Source organism: Ceratotherium simum, chromosome 37, assembly GCF_057802395.1.
Source record: "Ceratotherium simum simum isolate JZ-2026a chromosome 37, ASM5780239v1, whole genome shotgun sequence".
Classification (NCBI taxonomy): domain Eukaryota; kingdom Metazoa; phylum Chordata; class Mammalia; order Perissodactyla; family Rhinocerotidae; genus Ceratotherium; species Ceratotherium simum.
Genome location: NC_141936.1, coordinates 10,543,717 through 10,569,066, shown reverse-complemented (window position 1 = coordinate 10,569,066; position 25,350 = coordinate 10,543,717). Strand labels below are relative to the sequence as shown.

The 25,350-nt window shown below is 38.5% G+C and overlaps 1 protein-coding gene across 6 annotated transcripts in view; it reads left to right on the top strand.

Annotated features, from left to right (window-relative positions):
- Positions 1-1,964: 1,964 nt before the first annotated feature.
- SP100 (SP100 nuclear body protein) overlaps positions 1,965-25,350 on the top strand; it is a 91,955-nt gene continuing 68,569 nt past the window's right edge. For all 6 annotated transcript variants that reach the window (XM_087424711.1, XM_087424710.1, XM_087424709.1 and 3 more), the window contains exon 1: positions 1,965-2,112. In XM_087424711.1, the coding sequence (XP_087280837.1) occupies positions 2,081-2,112 (32 nt within the window). In that variant the 5' untranslated portion in view covers positions 1,965-2,080. The remainder of the gene's footprint in view (positions 2,113-25,350) is intronic.

Here is a 25,350-nt window from a genome sequence, read left to right as displayed (position 1 = left end):
CCAGGGTCTGGTCCTCTTGCCCCAGTGGCTGCCGTTGCTGCTGCCGCTTCCTCCTGCCCTTGCAATCTCAGGTCCAGGAGGCTACTGCCTCATCTCAGGGACAAGATGGGCCCCCACAGGGGCCTCCCAGGGTGCAGACTGAGCCCCACTACTGAATCTGAATGGAAGCTGCTCCTGGTGAAGCTGACGAAGCCCATCCCCTTGGCGGGTCCTCCGCCCTGTGGTCCCTCCTCAATCGCGGCCTCGCCTGCTTTCCAGGTCTCCAGGTCCAGGAGCTGGGCTACTTCCGCGACAGCAGAAATGGTCCCTGTTCTCAGTGCTTCTTGTTGCCATGGAAAATGCCCCAAGTGCTCCCTATTTCCTTCAAATCAGTGCAGCAGGATTTTTAGGAATTCTATCTGCTTCCTAAATTGGTCCTGTCTCTTAACCCGGGCGGGTCTGACATTGTTTTCTGGTCAAAGAGACTTCGCTTTCTCCACAGAGGCCTCCTGATTCCTCATAAATCGCCACTGCTCTTGCAGAGTGTGGTGTGTGCCCAGCTTTCTCCAGCCCGAAGGAACGTCTCCTTCCCTCCCGGCATGGGAGTGTCCACCCCGGAAGGGCTGGCACCTGTGGATTTCCCACCCAGCTGGCTGTTCGTTGGCATCTTGGTGACTCTAAGCAGACCCACGGAAAAGCTGGCACATTTATGTCAACACCCAGCACAATGGTGGCCTGGGTTGACCTGCTGCCCAGGGACAAAGAAGGAGAGAGAGGGGACACCAGAAAAGTCTGGTGTCATCGGTGCCAGGCCGTGTCTGGGCCACATGCCCCATGGAGGCCGGGAGCAGAGGATAGTCATGCCCAACACAGGCTCAGCTTACCAGCCCTTCTACCGCACAAAGTGAGGGGGAGAGAGAGACAGAGAGATCCGGGTGTGTATAGCACCTGGTACAGACAGAGACCATGCCCACAGGAAAAGATGTCTCATCAGTGTCCTGGAATCTGTCCCAACCAGATCGATGTTCAGTCCTTTGGAGGAAAGAAAGAACAGAAGTGGAGAGAGGGAAGAAAACTTCCCCCGCATTTTCAAATGTAACTTCCTTTTGTGCTGACGTAGAGTACGTCTCTAGGTGACTTCTCATCCTGTCTGGAATGATGACTCAGAAGCTGAATGAAAAATCTGTGGACAGACACAACTCCGAAGCCAAGGGTCACCCTTCCAGCTGGGGTCACTTGCCCTCTCATTTCTAGATCGTCTCAGTTCCAACCTCCATCTCTATCCAAAGAGAAGCCTCTGCCCCCTGGGCATTCCAGTGACTGCTTTTGAGGTTTCTCCTCAGCATCCCTGGCTGCAGCTGTGAAGCAGCCTCAGAGTCAGGGCACCTTAAACCCCGGCATTGAAGATGTTCGCCATTACGTTAACCATAATCATCAACTTGGCTCCAGCCTCTGGCTCCAGGGCCATGGAGATTTCTCTCTCACCCCTGCCTGATGTCTAAGAACATTCTCTGCGGTTTACAGTGCTGAGCATTTGGGCTCTCTCCAGCTCTGAGTTCCTACGCTGAGACCTAAATTGGTCAGGTCCAGGCTCTCCCACTGACCAGAGAGATTTGAAGTGTCCGTCTTTCCCTCTCCCCCACAGCCATGTAGACAGGGGAAGGGGCAGGCGTGGGGTTCACCCCACCCCATGTGAACTCTGAAACCCTCCTAGAAGGCAGAAGCAGCTGAGGACAGGGGGGTCCACACAGATGTTTTTGGTGTCTTTGCACAAACAAGTGGACTCCTGGGGGCTGGCCCTGCTCCTCCCCGGGTCCTCCTTCCTCAGCCCTCTAGGCCCTGAGTGTCACTGCTCGTCCATTCCTGCTGTAACATGTCCTGATTGCTGAGGACCACGGGAAAGCTGCAGGGGAGGCAGACAGCTTCTGCACGGCACACTGAGATACTTTCACTTCTCTTTTCCCCGTTTGGGCGGGGCCCTCTTTGGGTGAGTAGTTCAAACTTCCTGGTCAGTGCTCAGCAGCCACCCTGGACCCAGGCTGGGGACACTGGAGGCATTGGAGGCCAAGCTCAAGGTCCAGGCAGGGCCTGGGGCGGGAAGATGGCCGATGGGGGCAGTGACTTCAGCGCCAGGTCAGTCTTTATCTCCCTTCCTTTAACCTCTCTCTCTGGCCACGGCTGCTGCGTCAGTGTCAGCCGTGTAGACGCTCAGGGAAGCCTGGCCCTTGGATCTGCTTCACAAGAACACTCACAGGCAGTATAATGAAATGCAGGCGTATGCAATGAGGGAATCGGAGTTTAAACTGCAGCAGGCCGCCTGCTGGTGTGAGTCCAGCTGCCACAATGCACACGACTTGCTTGCTGTATAGCTGCTGCTCAGCTGGCAGGCCGACCTGAAGTCAGCTGTCTTGACGAGGCTTTGTGGCGGGATTTATTATTCCTCATGACCTCTGAATCCTCTCCTTTTCCTCCAGCCTCCTCTGCCTTCACATCGGTCATTTCAAAGAAGGGAGTTCAGAGAATATAAAATTCAGGGAAACACCTGACTTCTTTTCAAACACCGGATGCTGTGGCCTCGTACCTGTCCTGTGGACGGGCCTCCGTCAGCTCCGGGCCTGTTCCCAGCTCTGTGTGGGGGCCTGTGTTCTTCCTCCCTTGATCTTGATCAAAGAAAGTAAAAGGAAGAGAGGCCCAAGACGCCAAAGACTAACGCAGGCTGGGTATTTTCATTTTTACTTTGATTTTCTGTTCTAGAAAGGGTTATACCTCTGACAAGAAAAATGGTAGAAATCCTACCTTTTTCTCCAGTAATGGGTCAGAAATAACATTACTTAATATTTTTAATTTTCCTATTTTTTAATACAAAAGAAATACATTATACATTCTTGTTTGTAAAATTTCAAACGATACGGAAGTATACAGAGGGGAAAAGTCCTGTTCACCTGCCCCCCTTCCCCCGCAGCTTCCCATCCTGGTCCTGCTAAGTGTTGTGGGTGTAACCTTCCAGATCTTTTTCTATGCATTTACAAATCTAGCTCATTTTCCTAAACACATAATTTGTGTGCTTGCTTTTTAATAAATGGGATTATACTGTGTATGCCATTTTGCATTTTGCGTTTTCACTTATTTTAGTAGTGAAAATCATAGAGATCACCTTAATAATCATAGAGATCTCTACCTCGCCCTTTTTAGCAGCTACGTGCTATTCCAGAGAATCGATAGACCATAATTTCTAAACCATTCCCCCCAGTTAATGGCCATTTAGGTTATTTTCGATTGTCTACTTTTACCAACAAGCTGTGAGAACAACTATATATTTCTTTAGGTTTTTGCACATATAAGTGTATTTGTCCCGTGTCGATAATCAAAAAAGTAGAATCGTTGAGGCAAAGGGTGCTAATATTTACATGTTTATAAATCCTGCCAAATTGCCTTTCTAGGTAGCTGAACCGCTATATTCTCCTACTAATAGGGAATAAGGTGAGCCATCTCCCCACGCCCAAACTTTGCAAAGGTGGTGGATACAGAGTTGCAGCTTCTTAATTTTCATTCTTCTGATTACATGGGAGGTTTAACAGTGTTTTGTGTTTATTGGCCGTTTAAATTTCCTCTTCTATGAATTGGTGGTTTAGTTATCGCCAGTGTCATTCAGTTGGGGTGATTGTCCTGTCTTTAATGATAAGGGAGAATTTGCTAAATATTCTACAAGTTATAAATATAGTTTCCTTGTCTTTTAACTTTGTTTATGGTTAGCTCAGGGCGAATCTTCCTCCAGAAAAAAAAAATTTAAAGTATAGACTTGTTATAGTATTGATTTTATAAGGTAGATGCACTCTTGTTATTATAAATAAATAAAGCCATGCAGAAAGTTACTGGTGAATTCCACGCACACTGTCTTCTTCAGGGTGGCAGATTCCACTGTAACTTTACTTCAGGGAATGTTTCTTCTCAAATATCTCCAAAAACTTTCTTTTTCAATTTTTGGGCAAAATTATTCTTCCATTGGCACAACTTGAGCCGTCACAGATTTTATCTGCCCACTAATACTTTCAACCCTGTTGTTTGCTGTTTTGTGTTCATAATGGTTGTCTCCAACTTTTCTTCCATGACAATTATTTAATTTTTAGTAGCTTTTTGGTTTCTTGCTATCTCTGATTTTTTTTTTAAGTTGATTGTGTTTATTTTGGGGGGGATCTTAATTTGTTTCTACAGCTCTGCAGGCTCCACTGTGACCCACATTTGTTACTTTATTCTCCCATCTTCACACTGCAGCTGGATTTGCTTAGGTCTTGTGTGATGATAAGTGCCATGGGGACATCTTCCCCATCCTCTGGGTTATTCTTCCAGGTTGATTCTGTCTGCAGGTTGGTTTCCGTGTTGCCTTACCTTCTTTTTCTCCTGCCTGCCGTGGTTTTAGAGCTCCTCTCACTCCTGCTTGGCCTGCAGCTCTCCCCTCTCCCCCAGTTTGCATGTCTTCATCTGGGTCAAGTTTTTTTCCCATTTCCTGTCCCATATACACATGTCTGTTTCTGTCTCTCTCTTCTCTGCCGTTGGCCGAGGAGAGCCCCCTGCTTATGCCAGCACCTCACTGTCGTAATGACCATGCTTCACATAAACTCTTGACTTCTATAGAGTAAACCTTCCATCCTCTTTTCTTCTTCCAAAGCATCTAGGCCTTTGCATCTCTAAATCACCTTGTCAAAATCTTGCTGGGATTTTATTTAGGAATGCATCGAATCTATAGATCAATTTGAAGAGAATTGACATCTTGTAATATTGTGTCTTCTAGCTCATTAATATGGCATATGTATATTTGAATTAAAAATATTTTCTAATAAAATTTATATTTTTCTCCCTAGAGGTTCTTATACATCTTCTGCCAAATTTATTCACAGATACTTGTTATCTTTATATTATTAAATCTACACAATTTAAAATCAACTTTCTAGCTGCTTGTTACTAAGATATAAAAATAAGTTGAAACTTTACCAAACTCTTTTTTATTCTAATGACTTACGTGGAGATATAAACCAGCCCTGGTGGTCTAGTGGTTAAGATTCAATGCTCTCACTGTGGCCCAAGTTTATTTCCGGTCAGAGAACCACACCACCCATCTGTTGGTTGTCATACTGTGGCAGCTGCCTGTTGCTGTGATGCTGAAATCTATGCCACCCCTATTTCAAATACCAGCAAGGTCCCCATGGTGGACAGGTTTCAATAGAGCTTCCAGACTAAGACAGACTAGGGAGAAGGACCTGGCCACTCACTTCCAAAAAAATTGGCCATGAAAACCTTGTGAATAGCAGGGGAGCATTGTCTGATATAGCACTAGAAGATGAGAGGTAGGCCGAAAAAGACCAGGCAGGGTTTTGCTCTGCTGTACACAGAGTCCAATTGACTCAATGGCACTGACAATAAATGGAGGTATATATGTACATATATGGATTTACATAATGACAGTTTTGTTTCTTCCAATCTAATCCTTATACTTGTGACTTCTTTTTCTTGCCTTACTGTGTTGGCTGGGACTTCCAGTGTTATGGTGACTACAAGCAGTGAGAGTCATCATCTGTGTCTTGATCCCAATCCCAAAGGGAAAGCCTTCATCATTGCACAATTATGGATGATGCTTGCTGTAGGTTTTCTTCTCTAATGAAAGACTTACACAGATTAAAGAAGTTTTATAGCTGTCATCTGACACTTTCAACATGGTCCTGTTTTCCATTATTTCTGCTATTCTCACTCATAAAGATTTTTTTAAATAAACTTTTTATTTTGTAATAATTTTATATTTATGGAAAAGTTGCAAAGGTAGTACAGAAGTTTCTGTACACAGCACACCCAGTTTCATTTCCTGTGATTTATCCTCTTACGTTACTGTGGTACACTTGTCGAAACTAAAAAACCAACACTGGTACATCACTATTAACTAAACCTCAGACATTTTTCAATTTCATCAATTTTTCCACTAATGTCTGTTTTCTGTTCCAGGATTCAGTCCAGGGTACCACACTGCATTTAGCCACCTTGTCACCTACTCTCTTCTGGTCTGTGATAGTTTTTCAGTCTTTCCTTGTCTTTCATGACCTTGACAGCTTGAAGAGTACTGGTAGGGCATTTTGTAGAATGTCTTTCAATTTGGGTTCGCCTTGGTGTTTTTCTCATGATTTACTGGGGTTATGGGTTTTATGAAAGAATACACCAGAGACGAAGTGCCCTTCTCATCACACTTATCAGGGGATGTGTCAACCCAACTTATCACCAGGGATGTTCCCCTTGATCATGTGGTTATGGTCATGTTTGCCGGGCTTCTCCACTATAAAGTTACTGTTTTTCCCTTTCCACAGTCTAGTCACAAAAATTATTTTGCTGGTTATCTTTGACTGTGTACTCAACTGTGTTTGAAAAAATTAATTATGGGTAAAATTTAGGCCTGCAGGGCAGGCCTACTAGCCTGTGGAAAGGATTTCTGTTTGCCATGTCCACGTCCAGGTGCCTGAGGGCACAACCTATCCAGAAACACTTCAACACAAGGTCGGGGTCTGAGAGGACCTGGAGGAAGCCAAGGGGTTTACTGGGAAACAATTCCAGGCCAGAGCTGTCCCCTCCCCTTTATTCTCACTGTGCAGATGTGATGGTCATGTCTGGAGTCCTGTTAGACCCTCCACCCTGTGTGGACTCTCGACTTTATCTCTGTCCCTCTCACCCCTTAAGACTGTCAAACCTGAGGATCCGAGTCTCTGGGATCAGCGAATGCCGTCAAGTCAAAAGTGGCTCTGTGCTTGCTTACCTCTCTGTTTCTCCTTCCTCTTTACTTTTGCATGGTAAATCTTTACTGTTTCATCTTTTCAATGATTAATAACATTTTAAAATGCTTTTCCCAACTTTTAAGTTTTTTCGACAGAAAGCTGTATTGCTTGTGGGAATTAGAAGGGATTAAGGTTTTTCGAATCCTGTCCCATCATACCAGAAACTTATGGTCATTGATTGATCGACTGGTTGGTTAACTGCCATTTTTCAAAGTTTATGGCTTGAAGTTTGGTTGTGGCTCATGAAGTTTTTCTCTGACTGTTTCCAACATTTTTCTCTCAGCATTTATACAGTAATGAGTCTAGATTTGTTTGTTTTTTGGTTTTGTTTTTAGTTTGCATTTACACTGCTGATGTTTTGAAAGCCTCTTGAGTTTGTAAGTTGATGTCTTTTAGCTGTTTTGGAAAATTTTGAGCCACTATATCTTCAGATATTTCTTCTGCCCTCCCCCCAACTCCCTCCTCTCTCTTTCTAGGACTCAAAAGTAAATTACACTTTTGACTGTTTCTCACATGTTCCTTACATGCTTTTCTGGATTTTTCCATTTTTAAAATTTCTGTACTTTAGTTGGATATCATATATTGATCTGTCTTCTAGTTAGTTAATTCACTAATTTTTTAATCTAATCTTCCACTAAGTCCTTTCATTGAGTTTAATTTAAGAAATTGTATTTTTTAGTTCTAAAATGTTCATTTGATTATTTTCTGTGGGTTCCATTTCTCTGGTGGAATGGTCTTTCTATTTTCTCCATCTTTTCGTCCATTTTCTTGACCATTTTAATCATAGCTTTTGTGTGCTAACTCCAATCTCCGAATCCTCTGTGCAACTGCTTCTGTTAACGTCTTTTTTCTCTTGGTTTGGTCGTATAGTCCTACCTTTTGACATTAATTACTTCTGATTGAATGCCAGACATTGTGAATACAACATCCAGTTGTTGTTGTCTTCCACATGAGAGTGATCCCCTCTCCTCTGCTAGGCAAGTAAAATAATGAGGCAGAGTACCTGAAGCAAATCAGGGTACAAAATGACTCAAGATTAGCTTGCATTTTTTTAATAAGATTTTGAATACCTCTGATTTCCCCTGATCCCAAATGAGGACATCCTGGGCTTTCAACTGAGAGATTGCCATCAAATTTTCTCTGTTTTTCAAAGATTTTGTCATATTTTCAGTCTCTTGCTTCATACAGCTTTAGAATTGAGAAAAGTTATTGAGGAGAAAGCCAACCAAGTTTTTTGCTTCCTTGAAGTCTAATTTTGCACTCCAGCCATCAGAAGTTCTGTTAGTTTCTTTGTCCTCCAGCCACAGCCCTCTACCTGTGTCAAGTCCATATTCTCATCTTCTAGCCATGTCCAGAGTTAAAAAGTGCACTCAGGGGAAAAAAGACTGCAGATCCCATAGCCAGATCACCACCCCCTGCAGGGATTTCAACTCTCTTTCTTTATATTCTCTGGACCTCATCATGACTGTCTTTTGTCTTTTCGGCATGGTGAACCTAAAGGTAATTTTTCTTTGCTTTTGAGAGACTTTTGACGTAGTTCTTCCAGCTTCCTGGCCTAAACAACTTTACCAAAGGTCTTGGGAGGGGTAATTGGCTGTGTGTTGGGCCCCTCAGTTCTCCAACCATGCATGGCCATTACAAGCTCTTCTGTTTTCCACTCAGATCAGCACTCCTTGGCCTTGGCCAAGCCCAGATTCTCAGCCTCTGCTTCCAGAATCAGCAAATACTCCCCAGAAAAAGAACAACTTCAGCTCCTCAGCTCCCAAAGTTCTCCTGTCTCTAGAATCTTAGTCTCTGTCATCTATGTTGTTTCCGTAGCTCTCTAATCCCTTTTTAATAGTATTTTTGTTCTTCTATCCAGCACTTCTATTATCTAGACTGGACTTCTGGACTGCCTCAAACTATTCCATCCTACCCTCTGATGAATTTTTGTTTAGATTATTTTATATAGGTACTAAGCAAGCATTAGTCTAGTTTTAGTTTCACTTTCCCATTCACTCAAAAGTCACATTTAAAAAAATTTTTTATATACTCAAGTTTACCAACGTTATCCTTCTTGTGTCTTGTTAAAGAATGCCTTTCATGTACTCAGAATTCTAACCATATTCTCCTATATATTATTCTAATACTTTATTCATTTATTCACAAATATTTCCTGACTCCATGTTTCCAATGCTTGATTAGGTGCTGGAATATAATGGTGAGCAAAGCAGACTAGGTCCCTCCCCTAACAGAGGTGGCATTCCAGTGAGGAAGGCAAACAATAAACAGATGAACAAATAAATATATAATGTAATGGCAGAAAGTGGTGAGACTATGAAGGAAAAAACCTATGAGGTACACAGAGTGTAACGGGAGTGCTATTTTATACAGGATGTCCTGGGGGTGCTTTCTAAGAGGTTGATATTTGATGAGAATCCTAAATGAACTGAAGAAAAGCACCAAGAAAATTTCTGAAGAAATGTTCTAAGCAGAAGAAACAGGCAATGAAAGGTCAGGTATAGAAACATGCTTGGAATGTCTGAGCAAAGCTACGAGGTTAGGGTGCCAAAGGGCAATGATCTAGAAGATCTAGAGGAGGAGGGGTATGAAATGAGGTTGGAGAGTTTCCAAGAGACAGTCATGTAGTTTCTGGTAGGTCACGTCAAGACTTTAGATTTTATTCAAAATGAAATGGGGAGCCATTGGAGGGTTTTCAGTAGAGAGAAATGATCTGGCTTCAGTTTTTCAAAGATCTCTCTTTGCTTATGTTTGGTGTTTGGAGAACAGCTGCAGTGTGGCAAGAGTGGAAGTAGGGAGGCTAGTTAGTAGCTATTGCAATAGTCCAGGCAGGAGATGGTGGTGGCTGAGACCAGATTGATGCAATGGATGTAAAGAAAAGGGGTGGGATACTGGATAGACTTCTCTAGTAGAGCCAAGGACAATTGCAGATGGATTAAATGCTAGGTGTGAGAGAAAGAGAGGCGTCATAGAAGGCTCCAAAGGTTTTGTCCAAATAAATTGAAGGATAAAGTTGTCATTTGCCTGGATGGCAAAATTGTGTAGTGATAAAGGGCCTGGACTCTGTTCCAAAGCCTCGTTCTGTTCTTGAATAGTTATATGGCTTTGGGGAAATTGATTAACTTCTCCATACCTCTGGTTCTTCATCTGTAAAGTGGGATAATAATAGCATATACCTCATAGGTGCTGTCAGGATTCAATGAGTTAATATATGTAAGTGCTTGGAATGATGCATAACATTTAGTAAGTGTTATATGTATTTGCTGAATCCCATATATAAGAAAACTAGAGAATGAGAAAGTTTCAAGAGGTGATTCAAAAGATCAATAATCAGTTCTTGCCTGGCTGAGTGTGAAAAGCCTACCAGTATCATCAAAGTGGAGATGGTTGAATATAAATCTAGAGTCCAGGGAAGAGACGTAAGGTAGAGATGCACGTTTGGGAATTATCCACGTGTGGCTGGTATTCAAAGCTGTGGGAATAGATGAGATTGCACATGGAAGGAGTGCAGATAGAGAAGGGGTCAAAGGACTGGCCCTGAGGCAGTCCAATACATGCAGGAAGAGCAGAAGGAGCAGCCAAGGAGGCAGCAGGAAAGCCACAAACATGGCATCTCAGAAGCCAAATGAAGAAAGCACTTCCAGAAGGAAGAAGTGAACAATGAGGTCAATGAGGCTGAGGGATGGAGGAAGGGGAGGACTGAGACCTGGCCTTTGGATTTAGTGTGTGGAGGTCAGGGAAGATAGAAAGTCAGGGTATTAAGTATAGACTATCGATAGGGATAAAATTTGAATGGGTGCAAGAGAGAGTGAGAGGAGAGAAAGTGGAGACAGTGAACATAGACAACAATTTCAAAGGGGAAACAGAAAAGGAGAGGTAATTGAGTGGAGGGTAGGATGTAGGGAGACTTTTAAACGGGTAATATTGAAGCAAGCACTGCGTTTATAGGAATATTCCAATAGAGAAGGAAAAGTTGATGAGGCAGGAGTGAGAGGGGATGATTTCTGTATTGATTGTGCCTGAGTAGAGATGAGGTGATGGAAAGCAGTACCCAGGTGGGTGGATTGCCCTTAGATTGAAGCTATGCATTTCATGTGCTACAACAGGAGGGAAGGCCAATGGGAACAGATATAGGTAGGCTGATATATTTCATGGTGAGAGGATGCAATTACACTCTCTGGTTGCTTCCATAGTCTTGGGTGAGAAAGGGAGGAAAGGAAGGAGAGAAGGAATGGTTGGAGTTTGAGGATAGAGAAGCTGTAACACAGTCATTCAGTGAAAGAAAAAGTGAAATGAATAGCAAAATGTATAATTAATGAACAACATTGAGAGTCTGTTTCAGCTTAATGATCATAAACTTAAAGAGAGAGTACTTAGCACTATTGTGTTTTTCTCCAGACAGCTTGGATGCAGATGAGTGGAAAAGGGACTAATCTGGTTTTATCTAGGGTTAATGATTTGTTAGATGAATTCAGTGGAGGGAGATGTAAGCAAGGAAGTTGAGGGTGAATTTAAGAGGCGGATTTTAACAGCAATTCTAGAACTTGACTGCATGATGGGGAAGCTTTGAACTTACAGATACCACTCCCAGTTGCAACTGGGTATCAGGATATTTAAAATCTCCTCAGGTGATTCTAATGTATAGCCAAGGTTAAGAACACTGGATTATAACAATAGACCATGGACTTTAGCTGGGTGAGAAAAGAAGTGAAGACATAGAAGTGGTTATGGATAATAAAACAGTGGTATAATTGAAGGTCCGAGGGGAGGGGATCAAGGATATGTTGGAGTTCGGGAATTAGAAAACATGACCTGGGATGTATGAGGCAGTGGTCACAGTTGAAATTGAGATTTTGGAGGGTGCACAAATTGGAGGAATGATGAGGTCTAAAATATGGCCATGGAGGTGAGTTGCAACAATGGAATGAAAGACAAGATTATTAGCAGTAAGAAGGTCAATAAGTTGAAAGATCATGGTATTTAATGGAATTTCTCTGTGGATGTTGAAGTAATCAAGAATTTTGTAAGGAGTCCTGGTAAGGGAAGTGCTAAAATCTTCATTGAATAAGAGGGAGTGGCCAGTAGAATGGCAAATAGAAAGGAAAAGTAGAAGGTTGTGTAGTTTGTTTAGCTGGATGGTTGGTTTACATTTCATTCTTAATTCCATGGGAAATCTGTTTTTGTGTATGGAATGAGATACAGAACTTTTTTTCTGACAAAAAAGGGACCATTTATGCAGTAGTATTAACTTAGTAGTTTATCCTTTAACTACTGATTTGAAATAACATCTTTAGTATACACTAGATTCTCTTTTATGTATAGGTGATCTCTGTTCTGATCCATATTTCTATTTTTCATTCCTATTGCAATACTGAAATGTTTCAGTTACTGTGGTTTAACAGGTAAAGCTCTTTATCGTTCCTCTTTTCATAATATTCTTAGATGTTCTTGAGTATTTTCTTTTTTCTAAATAAATTTTAGAACCAATCGTTAATGTTCTGTAGCCTATCTTGCTGGGATTCCATTAACAGACACTGAATGAATAGACAAATTTAGGAAGAATTTATATTTTTAAAAATTCTGAATGCTCTCAACTAGAAACTTTGTATCTCTCTCCATTTATTCAAGTATATAGTCAAGTTCTATAGTAAAGTTGTTCTTTAGTGAGCCCTGTGATATTCTCATTGGGTCAGTTTAGTGCTAGGCATTTTATAATTGTATTTGTAAATGGGAACTCATTTTTCTTTTACATTTCTAATTTTCTGTAGCTGGCATAGGAAAAATCTACTGAGTTTGTCAATCTTATAGATATGAATTTTACAAGTGGTCTTCTCCCGTCTAATATTGTCTTATATTTTTCTGGATAAATAATTACATCTTCTACAAGTAATAGTAGTTTTTTGTGTGTGTGTGTGAGGAAGATCAGCCCTGAGCTAACATCCATGCCAATCCTCCTCTTTTTGCTGAGGAAGACTGGCCCTGGGCTAACATCTGCACCCATCTTCCTCCACTTTATATGGGACGCCGCAACAGCATGGCCTGACAAGTGGTGCCTCGGTGCGCACCCAGGATCTGAACCCAGGTCACCAGCAGCAGAGTGCGCACACTTAACCGCTACGCCAGGGGGCCGGCACCCGCAAGTAATAGTAATTTTGTCTCCTCTTTTTCAGAATTTATACCTCTACATTTTTCTTTCTTTCTATCTTTTTTCTTTCTTCGTGTACGTGGTCAGTGCATTAGCTAGTGCATTGCCAAAACAATACTACATAGTAGCAATAAAAATTAACAGTTTAGATTTATTTCTGGTTTTAGGAGGATGTTTACAGTGTTTAAATTGAGGTTTTCTGATAGATGCCTTTTATCAAGTTAGGGACATTTACTGCTAGTCCTGGTTTACTATAAGTTGTTTCTTTTTATCAGGACCATGTGTTAGATATTTATCAATTTTTATAGAATCTTTTGAGACAATAATATAATTTTTCTCCCTTAATCTGTTTAATCCAGAGTAAATTGTATTGAAATATTTTTATTGATTTAGTTAATTTCACCAAAGTAATACACATACATATATCAAATATGTATGTTTGATTGATTGATATTTGACATATTTAAAATATCGAATAGTCAACAAGGCCTTTACAAAAAACCAGCAGTCCTTGCCTCCATCCTCCCTACCCTGTGTCCAGTTTCTCAGATGGATTCTTTTTAATCTTTTAGCTCTTCCCTGTGGTATTTACTTCCATAAGTCTAAATGATATACTCGTACAGCTGTTTTGTGATTTTTTTTAAATTTCAGACATTAATCTATTCACATAACACTGCAGAAGAAGGAGCTAGCTCTCATAATACTCCTTTCCATTCACTTTCCATTCATGCAATACATCACAGTTTGGGGTTAATCGTTAGTCAGTATTACCATTATTATGACTATCTAAATGTTCTTTATAGCTAAATCATGTAATATATTACTATCACATTTCTTTCCTATGCAACACCTACCCCCCCCCATAAATAACTATTGCCTTGTTATATATTTGCCTGGATTTTGTGTGTCTTCATTACCAATTCTTCCCAAACTCACCACAGAACTCTAAAACTCCTCTCAATACAGGGCGACATGATTCCTCTTTCTTGTTTTACTCCCTCGTTTTGGTGTAGCACATTATCCATAGCCTCCTGAGTAAGAGTTCATAGAAGGCATACATATATTTTTAAGATCATTCGTGTGCTAAAAAAAAAAAAATCCTTATTTTTTTATGCTCACACTTATATTAAAATTTGGTAAGTGTAAAGATCTAGTTTGGAAAGTAATTTAGTCCATTGTCCTGCAGTTTCCAGCATTCTTAAGTTTGCTGCTATTCTGATTCTTGATCCTCTCTCTGTATGGCACCTGGTTTGCCTCTCTGAGACTTTCTGGTTCTTCTGCTTAATTTTTTGATTTCTGAAATGTCACAATGGTTTGCCTTGCTTTGGGTGTTGGTTGAATTCATTGTTCTGGGTGCTCCAGGGCCCTTTCAAATGGAAACATTTACTTCAATTGACATAATTTTGCTTGTAATATTTCTTTGATAATTTCCTCCCTTCTGCTTTCTCTTCTATATTTTTGGAATTCCCATTAGTTGGATATTAGGTCTCTTAGGTTGATCCCACCAGAAAGATGAACAAGTGGGTCCTAGAGAAAATTAAGCCGGAACTATGGCTGGAGGCAAAAATGATAAAACCAAGGCTGTCCCCTGGGCACATCATGAGAAGGCAGGATTCTTTGGAAGAGACAATAACGCTGGGAAAAATAGAAGGCAGCAAGAAAAGAGGAAGACCAAGTGTGAGATGAATTGACTCCATAAAGGAAGCCATAGGCATGAGTCTACAGAAGCTGAGTAGGGCTTTTGAGGACAGGACATTGTGAACATCATTCATTCTTAGGGTCGCCAGGAGTCAGACTTGACAGCAACAAGGTTGATCCTCAACAAACTTCCTGTTCTTTGTTTTTTCTTGGCAATATTTTATATTTTTTCTTTTGAATCTACCATCTGTGAAATTTTCTCAGCTCATTAATTCCTTCTAGTGATTTTTAAATGTCTGCCATCATACTTTTAATTTGCAAAAGCTCTTTTTAAAAGTTCCTTCTTTTTTACACCATCCTTGTTTCTTTTTTTAATGAATCCAATATTTTTTCTGTACTGCTGAGGGTGATAATTTTTTTAATTCCATCTGTTTCTTCCAAGGTTCTTTTAGGAGTTAGTTTCTTCCCAACTCCTGCCCCATTATTTGTCTTTCTCAAAGATTCCATGAGGTGTCCATTGGGTGTACACCCACATTTGGGAATAAGACATGAAAACCTAATTAGGGCTCTAGGTAAAGGATGCCTCTGGTTGGCTGGTGAGCTTCTTTTGTGCCAGTTTTTATTTTTACCTCCCAACCTGTCTTCTGAAGTCATGGTGCCTCTGATTCCTGACCCTTTCTACAATTCAGAAGCCTAAGTTGGCTTGCCTCTTGCTGCTTTCCCCTGTGTAAGTAATTATATATCTTTAAGATTTATTGAAGTATAATTGATATACAAAAAAATGCACACATTTAATGTATACATCTTGATGAGTTTAGACATATGCATACACCCATGATACCATCTCCACAACCAAGGTACTAAACATAACCATCACCTCCCAAAAGTTCCTCATGTTTGTTAACAGTAGGTACTATGTTTTATAGCAGATCTCTAGAACTTACTCATCTTGCATAACTGAAACTTTACACCCATTGAAAACAATTCCCCATTTCCCCCTCCCCCAGCCCCTGGCAACCACCATTCTATTCTCTACTTCTATGAGTTTGACTATTTTAGATACCTCATATAAGTGGAATTATGCAGTATTTATCCTTCTGTGACTGTTCTAATTCGCTTAGCATAATGTTCTCTAGGTTCATCCATGTTGTTGCAAATGGCAGTATTTCCTTGTTTTTTAAAGCCAAATTATATTCCGTTGTAAGTATATTCCATGTTTTCTTTATCCATTCATCTGTCAATGAACATTTGGCTTGTTTCCATATTTTGGCAATTGTAAATAATGCTGCAATAAACATTAGAGTGCAGAGATCTCTTCCAGATTCTGATTTCAATTCTTATAGATAAATATTCAGAACTGAGATTGCTGGATCATATGGTAGCTCTATTTTTAATTTTTTGAAGAAACTTTATACTGTTTTCAATAGTGGCTGCCCCACTCTTTTCACTCTAAAAGTGTACATGGGTTCCAATTTGTCCACATTCTCGCCAATACTTATCTTTTTTTTAAAATATATAATATCCATCGTAACAAGTGTGAGGTGATATCTCATTGTGGTTTTGACCTGTATTTCCCTCATGATTAGTGATGTTGAGCACCTTTTCATATACCTGGTAGCAATTTATATGTCTACTTGGTGAAATATCTATTCAAGTCCTTTGGTTATTTTTTTAACCGTTTGTTTTTGTTTTTGGGGGGTTTTTTGCTATTGAGTCGTAGGAGATACCTATATAATTTGGATATTAACACCTTATCAGATAGATGGTTTGCAAATATTTTATCCCATTCCATAAGATGCCTTTTCACTCTGTTGATGGTTTCCTTTGCTGTGCAGAGCTTTTTAGTTTGATGTAGTCCCACTTGTCTATTTTTGGTTTTATTGCCTGTAGTTTTGGTGTCAAATCCAAGAAATTTTTGCCACAATGTCAAGAACTTTTGCCTTCTATGTTTTCTTCAAGAAGTTTTATGGTTTCAGGGGTTTGTGGGGTTTTTTACATGTTTTACATAGACCTAAATAGCAGTTTAGGTTTACAGCAAAATTGAGTAGAAAGTAGAGATTTCTCCTGTATCCCTTCCCCCAAACATGCATAGCCTACTCCATTATCAACATCCCCCACCAGAGTGGTACATTTGTTACAATTATAAACTTGCATTGACACATCATTATCACCCAAAGTCCATACATTAATTAGGATTCACTCTTGTTGTACATTCTATGGGTTTGGACAAATATATAATGACATGTTATAGTATTATATAGAGTAGTTTCTCTGCTCTAAAAATCCTCTGTGCTCTGCCTGTTCATCCCTCCCTTTAACCCCTGGCAACCACTGATTTTTTAATGTCTCCATAGTTTTGCTTTTTCCAGAATGTCATATGGTTAGAATCATACAGTATGTCACCGCACTTAGTAACATGCATTTAAGGTTCCTCCATATCTTTTCATGGCTTGATAGCTTATTTCTTTTTAGCACTGAAAAATATTCCATTGTCTGAATGTACCACAGTTTATTTACCCATTCACCTTTTGGAGGACATCTTGGTTGCTTCCAAATTCTGGCAGTTGTGGATAAAGTTGCTGTAGACATCCACATGTAGGTGTTGGTGTAGACATAATTTTTCAATTCCTTCTCTTTGGTAAAAACCATAGGGCACTATCGCTGGGTCATATGGTAAGAGTATGTTGAGTTTTTGTGTTTTTTTTAATTTATGAATTTTTTTATTTTGATATAATTGACATATAGCATTATATTAGTTTCAAGTGTACATGATTCAATATTTGTATATATTGCAAAATGATCACAACAATAAGTCTAATTAACATCCATTACCATATATAGCTATAAAAAATTTTTTCTTGTGATGAAAACTTTTAAGATCTACTCTCTTAGCAACTTCAAATATACAATACAGTATTATTAGCTATAGTCCCCATGCTGTACATTACATTACAGTTTCAGGTCTTACGTTTAAGTTTTTCAACCATTTTGAGTTGATTTTTGTACATGGTAGAAGACAGAGGTCCAATTAGGTTTCTCATTCCTTCAGCCTGTGAAGGTGGCTACCATTTATGCATCCACATCCCATCTTCCAAAATGTTTGACATCTGGTGTTTGATGTCCTTTCTTCGTCTGTTCTCTCGTCCTTGCCACTTTCTGCCATGTAACTCTCTGACAGGTATTTAGTGGGGTTTCAGATGGATCGCAGATAAATGCAGGTGTGTTCAATCTGCCAGATTATTCAAAAGCATAGACAGATTTTCTAATGTGATCTGTCCTAGAATTCCTGAGATAACACCTACTTGGTCATACCATGCTACTTTTTCATCCACTCTTGGACTGGACTCACTAAAATTTTATTAAGGGCTTTAACTTTATGTGTTAAGCAACATTAACCTTCAATTTTCATTTATCTTGTATTTATCTGGTGTTTGATAGCAGATATGTAGCAGTTTCATGATGATTTGGGATGATTTGAAATTTTTTTAAAAATGTATTGGAATGGTTTATTTAACATGAACACTTTCTATTCCTTGAAGGATTGCTGGAAATTGTCCATAAAACTGTTTGAAACTATCTGTGTGTATGGGTGTGGGAAGAGGGCAGGGTTAGGGTAGGTCTGGAAGTACGTTATACATTTCTTCTATTACTTTTAGTTCTTAGTTTTCATATTCACTCTCTGTTTTGATCATTCATATTTTCCTAAAAAGTAACCATTTTTCCTAGATTGTCATATTTATTGGTAGAAAATTATACAAAGATTTCTTTCATAAAGTTTTAATGTTTTCCTTAACTAGAGACATATCTTTCTCTTTATTCCCAGCATTGTTCATGTATACTTTTTCTTTCGTTCTCTTGTTCAAACGTTCCATTTTGTTATTCTCTTCAAAGAACCACCTTTTGGCTTTTGGTTATATTGATCCGTTACTCTCATTTTTTGTTTGAGATTTAATTAAATCCTGCTTTTCTTTATTATACTTATATATTTTTTTCCTTCCTAATTCTTGTCTTCCACTTCCTTTGGGGGATTACCTTGACTTCTTTTTCTAATATCTTGATTTAAACTTAACTTACTTTTCAATTTTTTTTTTCTTTTGGTGAGGAAGATTGGCCCTGAGCTAATATCTGTTGCCAATCTTCCTCTTTTTGCTTGAGAAAGATTGTCCCTGAGCTAACATCTGTGCCAGTCTTCTTGTATTTTTTGTATATGAGACACCACCACAGCATGGCTTAATGAGCGGTGTGTAGGTCCACACCTGGCATCTGAACTCACGAACCATGGGCCACTGAAGCAGAGTGCACAAACTTAACTGCTATGCCAACAGCCATCCCCTGTTTATTGTTTTTTAATAAATGCATTTTAGGCCATGAATATTCACCTCTGTGCCACTTTGGGTGTGTCTGTGGTTTTTATATGTAACGTTTTCATTGGAGTTTATTTCTTAATCACCTGTAATTTCTATTTTAATTTGCTCTTTAAACGACGGACTGTTTGGAAGGAGCTTTGAAAACTTCTCAGTGGATAGACTGGGAGAGGTCTTCCTTTTCCTGGTTGTTTATTCTGATCTTATCACATGTGGTTAGAAAATGTGTTCCTTAAGATTTTTTCATTTGAGAGTCCATTGTTTCTTTCTTTCTTTCTTTCTCTCTCTTTCTTTCTTTCTTTTCTTTTCTTTCTTTTCTTCCTTTCTTTTCTTTCTTTCTTTCTTCCTTCCTTTCTTTCTTTCTTCCTTTCTTTCTTTTCTTTCTTTTCTTCCTTTCTTTTCTTCCTTCCTTTTTCTTTCTTTCTTTCTTTCTTTCTTTCTTTCTTTCTTTCTTTCTTTCTTTCTTTCTTTCTTTCTTTCTTTCTTTCTTTCTTTCTTTCTTTCTTTCTTTCTCTCTTTCTTTCTTTTCTTCCTTCCTTCCTTCCTTCCTTCTTTCTTTCTTTCACAAAGATTGACCTTGAGCTAACGTCTGTGCCCATCTTCCTCTATTTTGTATGTGAGATGCTGCCATAGCATGGCTTGACGAGCAATGTGTAGGGCCACGCCCAGAATCTGAACCTGTGAACCCCTGGGCCGCCGAAGCCGAGGGGTGAACTTAACCACTGTGCCACTGGGCCAGCCCCCATTGTTATTTCTTTTGTGGCCTAATGCATGTCATTCGTGAGGCTTCTCTGGTTTGAAAGGCAATATAATGTAGTGATTATTAGTGTGCTATCTAGTGCCAGTCAGGAGGGAGGGTAGAAGGTGAGAGGATGGGTAGGAAGATTGGGGAGGAGGTGTTCTTACCACAACTCTGCCACCATATAGCTGTAAAACATCTCCCCAGAATATTTTAAAGATAATTCCTTACAGATCATGACTTCTACCATATAGTCTGGTAAAGTGTACATTTTATCAGTGTGAAATAACCTTCTGCTTTCTTTGTGATACTTTTCAACCTAAATTCTATTTGTTTCTGATTTTAGTTTTGTTACACAGCACACTTTACTTCGCATTTGTGTTTTGTTCTGGTCTCAGCCTATGGACAGTAATGTTATCAGCTAGAAATGCCTGGGGACACCTACCCGGGCCCCTGAGCTTCCCACAGACATCTCCCTTTTCCAAACCAATGTTATGACTGGACCAATTCTTGTGGTTCTTATTATGATTGCAAGACACCCTTCAGCAATAATAAAAGGAGAAATTTTTTTCCTCCTTTTATTTGATTTCCTTGTTATCATTCTTTCTCTTCTCTCCTTCTGGAATGCCCATTGGCAGAATGTTGAAATATCAGATTATGCAGTATACCTTAATTTTTCTATATTTTATATATCTTCTTTTTTTTTCTTGCATTCCAGAAAGAAAATGTGGCTAACTATTCTTCAATTGAGTCTATTCAGCTAACACATCTGCCTTTATTTTTTAAACAGTTTTAATTAAGTATGCTTTACATACCATAAAATTTGCTTCATTTAAGTGTACAATTCAATGATTTTTAGTAAATTTCTAGAGTTCTGCAACCATAACCACAATCCAAATTTAGAACATTTACATTACCTCAAAAAGTTTGTGCACGGCTATTTGCTGTCAGTTTCTATTCCTATCCCCCAGACCCAGGTAACCACTGATCTACTTTCTGTCTCTGTAGATTTCCTTTTTCTGAACATTTCATATAGATGGAGTCATACATTATGTTGGCTTTTGCATCTAGCTTCTTTCACTGAGCATAATGTTTTGATTGTCATCCATGTTGTAGCATGTATTTGTATTCCGTTCCTTTTTATTGAGTATTCCATTGGATGGATCTGTGAAATTTTATTTATCCATTCACCAGTTGATGGGTATTTGGATTGTTTCCACTTTTTGGATATTATGGAAAATGCTGCCATAAACATTTTACGTGGACATATGTTTTCATTTCTAGGTAGATACCTAAGAGTGGAATTATTGAATCATATGGTAACATTATGTTTAACTTTTTAAGAAACTATTTTACAATGTTTCCAAAGGACCATATTACATTCCCACTAGGATTGTATAAAGGTTCTAGTTTTTCCACAATCTTGCTAACACTTGTTATTTTATCTCTTTGATTGTAGGTAATTCAGTGGTTATGCATTGGTATCTCATTTTGATTTTAATTTGCTTTTTCCCTAATCACTAATGATGTTGAGCATCTTTTCATGTGTTTATTACCTTCTACTTATCTCCTTGGAGAAATATCTATTCAAATCATTTATTCATCTTTTAATCGGGCTGTTTGTCTAATTACTGAATTGTAAGAATTCTACATATCTGGATACAGTCATTCATTAGAAATATGATTGGCTAATATTTTCTCCCAGACTGGGACTAGTCTTCTATTTTCTTAATGGTGACTTTTGAAGCACAAAATATTTAAATTTTGTGAAATTTCAATTGATTCTTTCATGAATCATGCTTTTGGTGTTGTATCTACCTGTTTGTCTAACCCAAGGTCACAAAGATTTTCTCCTATATTTTCTTCTAATAGTTTTATCATTTTCATTCTTACACAGGACCAGCTACATAATTTGTGGGACCCAGTGAAAAAGAAAGTAGGGGGACCCTTGTTCACAAATCATTAAGAATTTCAAAATGGTGAGAGCAGAACATTGAACCAAGCACAAGGCCTGTACAACTGCACAGGATGCCTGCCCCTGAATGTGGTCCTGTTCTTCCATTTAGGTCCATGATCCATTTTGAGTTGATTTTTGCAAACAGTGTGAAATAGGGTATAAATTAATCTTTTTACATGTGGATATCTTAATGTCCTACCACCATTTGTTGAAAAGACTATCTTTTCCTCATTGAATTGCCTTGGCACTCTTGTTGAAAATCAATTGACCCAAAACATAAGGGCTCGTTTTTGCACTCTCGATTCTGTTCCATTGATCCACATATCTATCTTTATGCCAGTACTATACCTGTCTTGATTAATGTAGCTTTATAATAAGTATTGAAATCAGAAATTATAAGTCCTCCAACTTTGTTTTTCTTTTCAAGATCATTTTCACTATTCTGGGTCCTTTGCATTTCCACATAAATTTTAGGATCAGCTTCTCACTTTCTGCAAAAAGCCCTGCTGGAATTTTGATAGGAACTGCTTTGAATCTATAGATCAATTTGGGGAGAACTGCCGTCTTAAAAATATTAACTCTTCCAATCCATGAACCAGAATGTTTCTGTTTATTTAGATCTTTAATTTTTCTTAGCAATGTTCTGTAGTTTCAGCATATGTCTTGTGTTCCATTTGTTAAATTTATTCCTAAATATTTTATTATTTTTGCCTACCTTTATTTTTGAATTTGAAAACAAAACTCTTAAAGTTCTAAGTTTCCTAGTTAATTCTTTTATAAAAACAATATTATCTCATAAACTGTGGGACTGTTAAATATACTTACTCAAAAGTCTTGTTCTGTTGGCTCTGTTATTTCTATTTCCTCTGATGTTGCCAAAAAATGGTAAAAGAAGGATCTGAAGGGAAGTGGGTGGAACTCTGGCACTCTTCTCTAAGTCAGTGTTAACAGCCTGGGGTGTAGCATTCCATGCCTTTCTCAACATTTGTCCCAAACGTTATACACAAATAAAGGATTTTTATTACTTTGATTTGTGTAAAATAGATGGGGTCATAATATATTAATCTGAACTTGATGTTTTTATTCATCAATAAAACTATGCCCTTCCATCCAAGTTACTAGAAATAAATAGCTATGTAATATTCCGGCAGTATGGATTTACCATAATTTACTCAACCATTCGACCAAGTGGACAATCAGGTTGTTTTCAGCTTTAGGGATCATACTATGTTGTTATTGTCCTATTTTGCTACAAAAAACAACGCTTCAATAAAAACTTGTGTACTTATGGGCATCCAACCAACAACTATTTATTAGCACTTTGTGTGTATCAAGTACTCAAGGAAAATCAAGGAACAAAACAGAAAAAATCCCTGTGCTTATGGCATCTATGTTTTTGGGAGAAGAGAGACAGTGAATAAGACAATAAACACTAAATAAAATAAATAAGGAATTAATTTAGTATGTTAGGGAGGGATAAGAACATGAACAAAAGGAATAAGGCTAGATTAGGGAGTTGGGAGTATGGGGGCAGGGTCGGGGACTATTGTTGTGCTTTTAAGTATGTTCATCAGAGCAGGCCTCATTGAGAAGGTGAGATGGAGGAAGGACCTTAAAGAGATGAGGGGGTTAGGTCACGACATGAATATCTGAACAACAAACCAGGCAGAGGAGAGAGTCAGCACCAAGTTCCTAGGGCCATAGTGTGCCTGGTGTAGTCAAGAAACAGCAAAGAGGAGGGTTGGCCAGCGAGAAGTGAGCTGGGGACAGGAGAGAAGGGCTGGATCATTTCAGGCCCTTTGAACTCTGTAAAGACTTGGCTTTTACTCTGGGGAAATCGGGAGCCTCTGAAAGTTCTGGAGCTCTTGATTCTGTAAGATACATATTGGTGTTTTTATTTCCGTAGGATAGGTTCCAAAAGTGAGACTGACAGCTGGGTCAATCTGTAGTGTATCTAAAATTTAGTGGATATTGCCACATCTTTTCTGCAAAGACTTTAGCAGTTCATGCTCACACCAGCAATGCATGTCAGTTTCTCTGAATCTTCTCCCAGACTACAGTGTCACTTATGATATTGTATCTACCAACCTAATGGGTGAGAAATGGTTTCTCATTGATGTTTTAGTTTGTATGTATTCATATATTTATTGGACATTTTCATTTTCTCTTCCCTAACCTGCCTGTTCAGGCCCGCTTTCTTTTGGGGTTATTTGTCATATTTCATTAATAGGCTGGAGTCTTTGTATATCAGATATATTAACCCTTTGTCATATGTGTTGAAAATATTTTCCTATATTTCTTTTAATATCGGTATTGCTTTTTCTTTTACACTTAAATCTATTAAATCTTCCTCTACTTACTTTCTTTTTATGTTTTTCTTGGCTTGACTCAGATATTTATTCTGTCACATAAGTTTTTATATTACCTCATCCAGTTTCAATGGGATTACACGTTACAAGTGCACTACACATACAATAATTTCAAAAGGATTAACATTTTAAAATTACTATATTTTCCTAATTGGGGGTACCTTATATATCTCTGTTTATTTAGATCTTGTTTAATTTCCTTCAATAATATTTTAGAGTTTTCTTCATTTAGGTCCATACTTTACAGATGTTTATAAATATATGCATGTGTATTTGCTGTTGCATCTGAGGTATTATTATATTTCTTTTCAATTTATGTTGTTCCAAATAAAATCTGTAAGTTTTATTTATTTATGCTTTTATTCATGCACATTGGCAAATTCTTTTTCTAGTTCTTAGGGATTTTAGTTAGGTCTCTAGGGTTTCTATGTATATAATCACAGGACATATAACGTATCTTATTTTAGTGTTTATACCAATGACTTCATTTTCTTATCCAATTGCATTATCTAAAACTTCTAAAAATATATATAAAAGAATGGTGGTAATGGTAGGCATTGCTGTCTTTTTTGCATTTAAATGACTTCAGCATTTCCATGTTTACTGTAGTATTTGCTATTTTTGAGACTTTCTATTGTGATAGTGTCTATTTCACATAGTTTTTATAAAATAGCTGCTAGGTCTTATCAAATTCCCTTTTAAAATCGTTTAGGGATATATTTACATACTATTTTTTCCTTTTGTTTGTTGATAAATAAATTACGTAAAGAGATTTCCTAATGTTGAATCATCTTCACTCATTTTCATTTCATTATATTCCTTTTCCTTCTTTTTTTTGAAATAGGCTCTAACTGCAAGTTTATTTCATCTTTGACCCAACACAGTACTTTTTGTTTTGTTTTATAAAATCTGTGGGTGGCTTTTTTGCTTGAACATGCAGCCTGTTTAGCTTCTACTGATTATAACTTTTTGAGACTTCTTTTGTGGCCAAGATTATGATCCATATTGATATACATTTCAAGGACATTGGGGGAAAATGATGTGTTCTTTGTTTTTAGGTTACCAGATTAAATAATATATCAAGCTTGCTAATTTCTTGAGAGCCTGTATATTTTGACCATTTTCTGAATATGCGAAGAGTCAAAAACTAGAAGTGAATTGTTTTTCAATATTCATAAAACATCTGTCTCATTATTTTTTCTTGAATTTTACCTTGATACGGATATAAACACCCTCATTTTTTGTTTTGTTTGCATTTGAACACCATAACTTCCCTATCTTTGATTTTAACAAATTTTGTGGCACTTTGTCTTCATTGTGTCTCTTGTTGGATTCCATTTTTGATCCTGT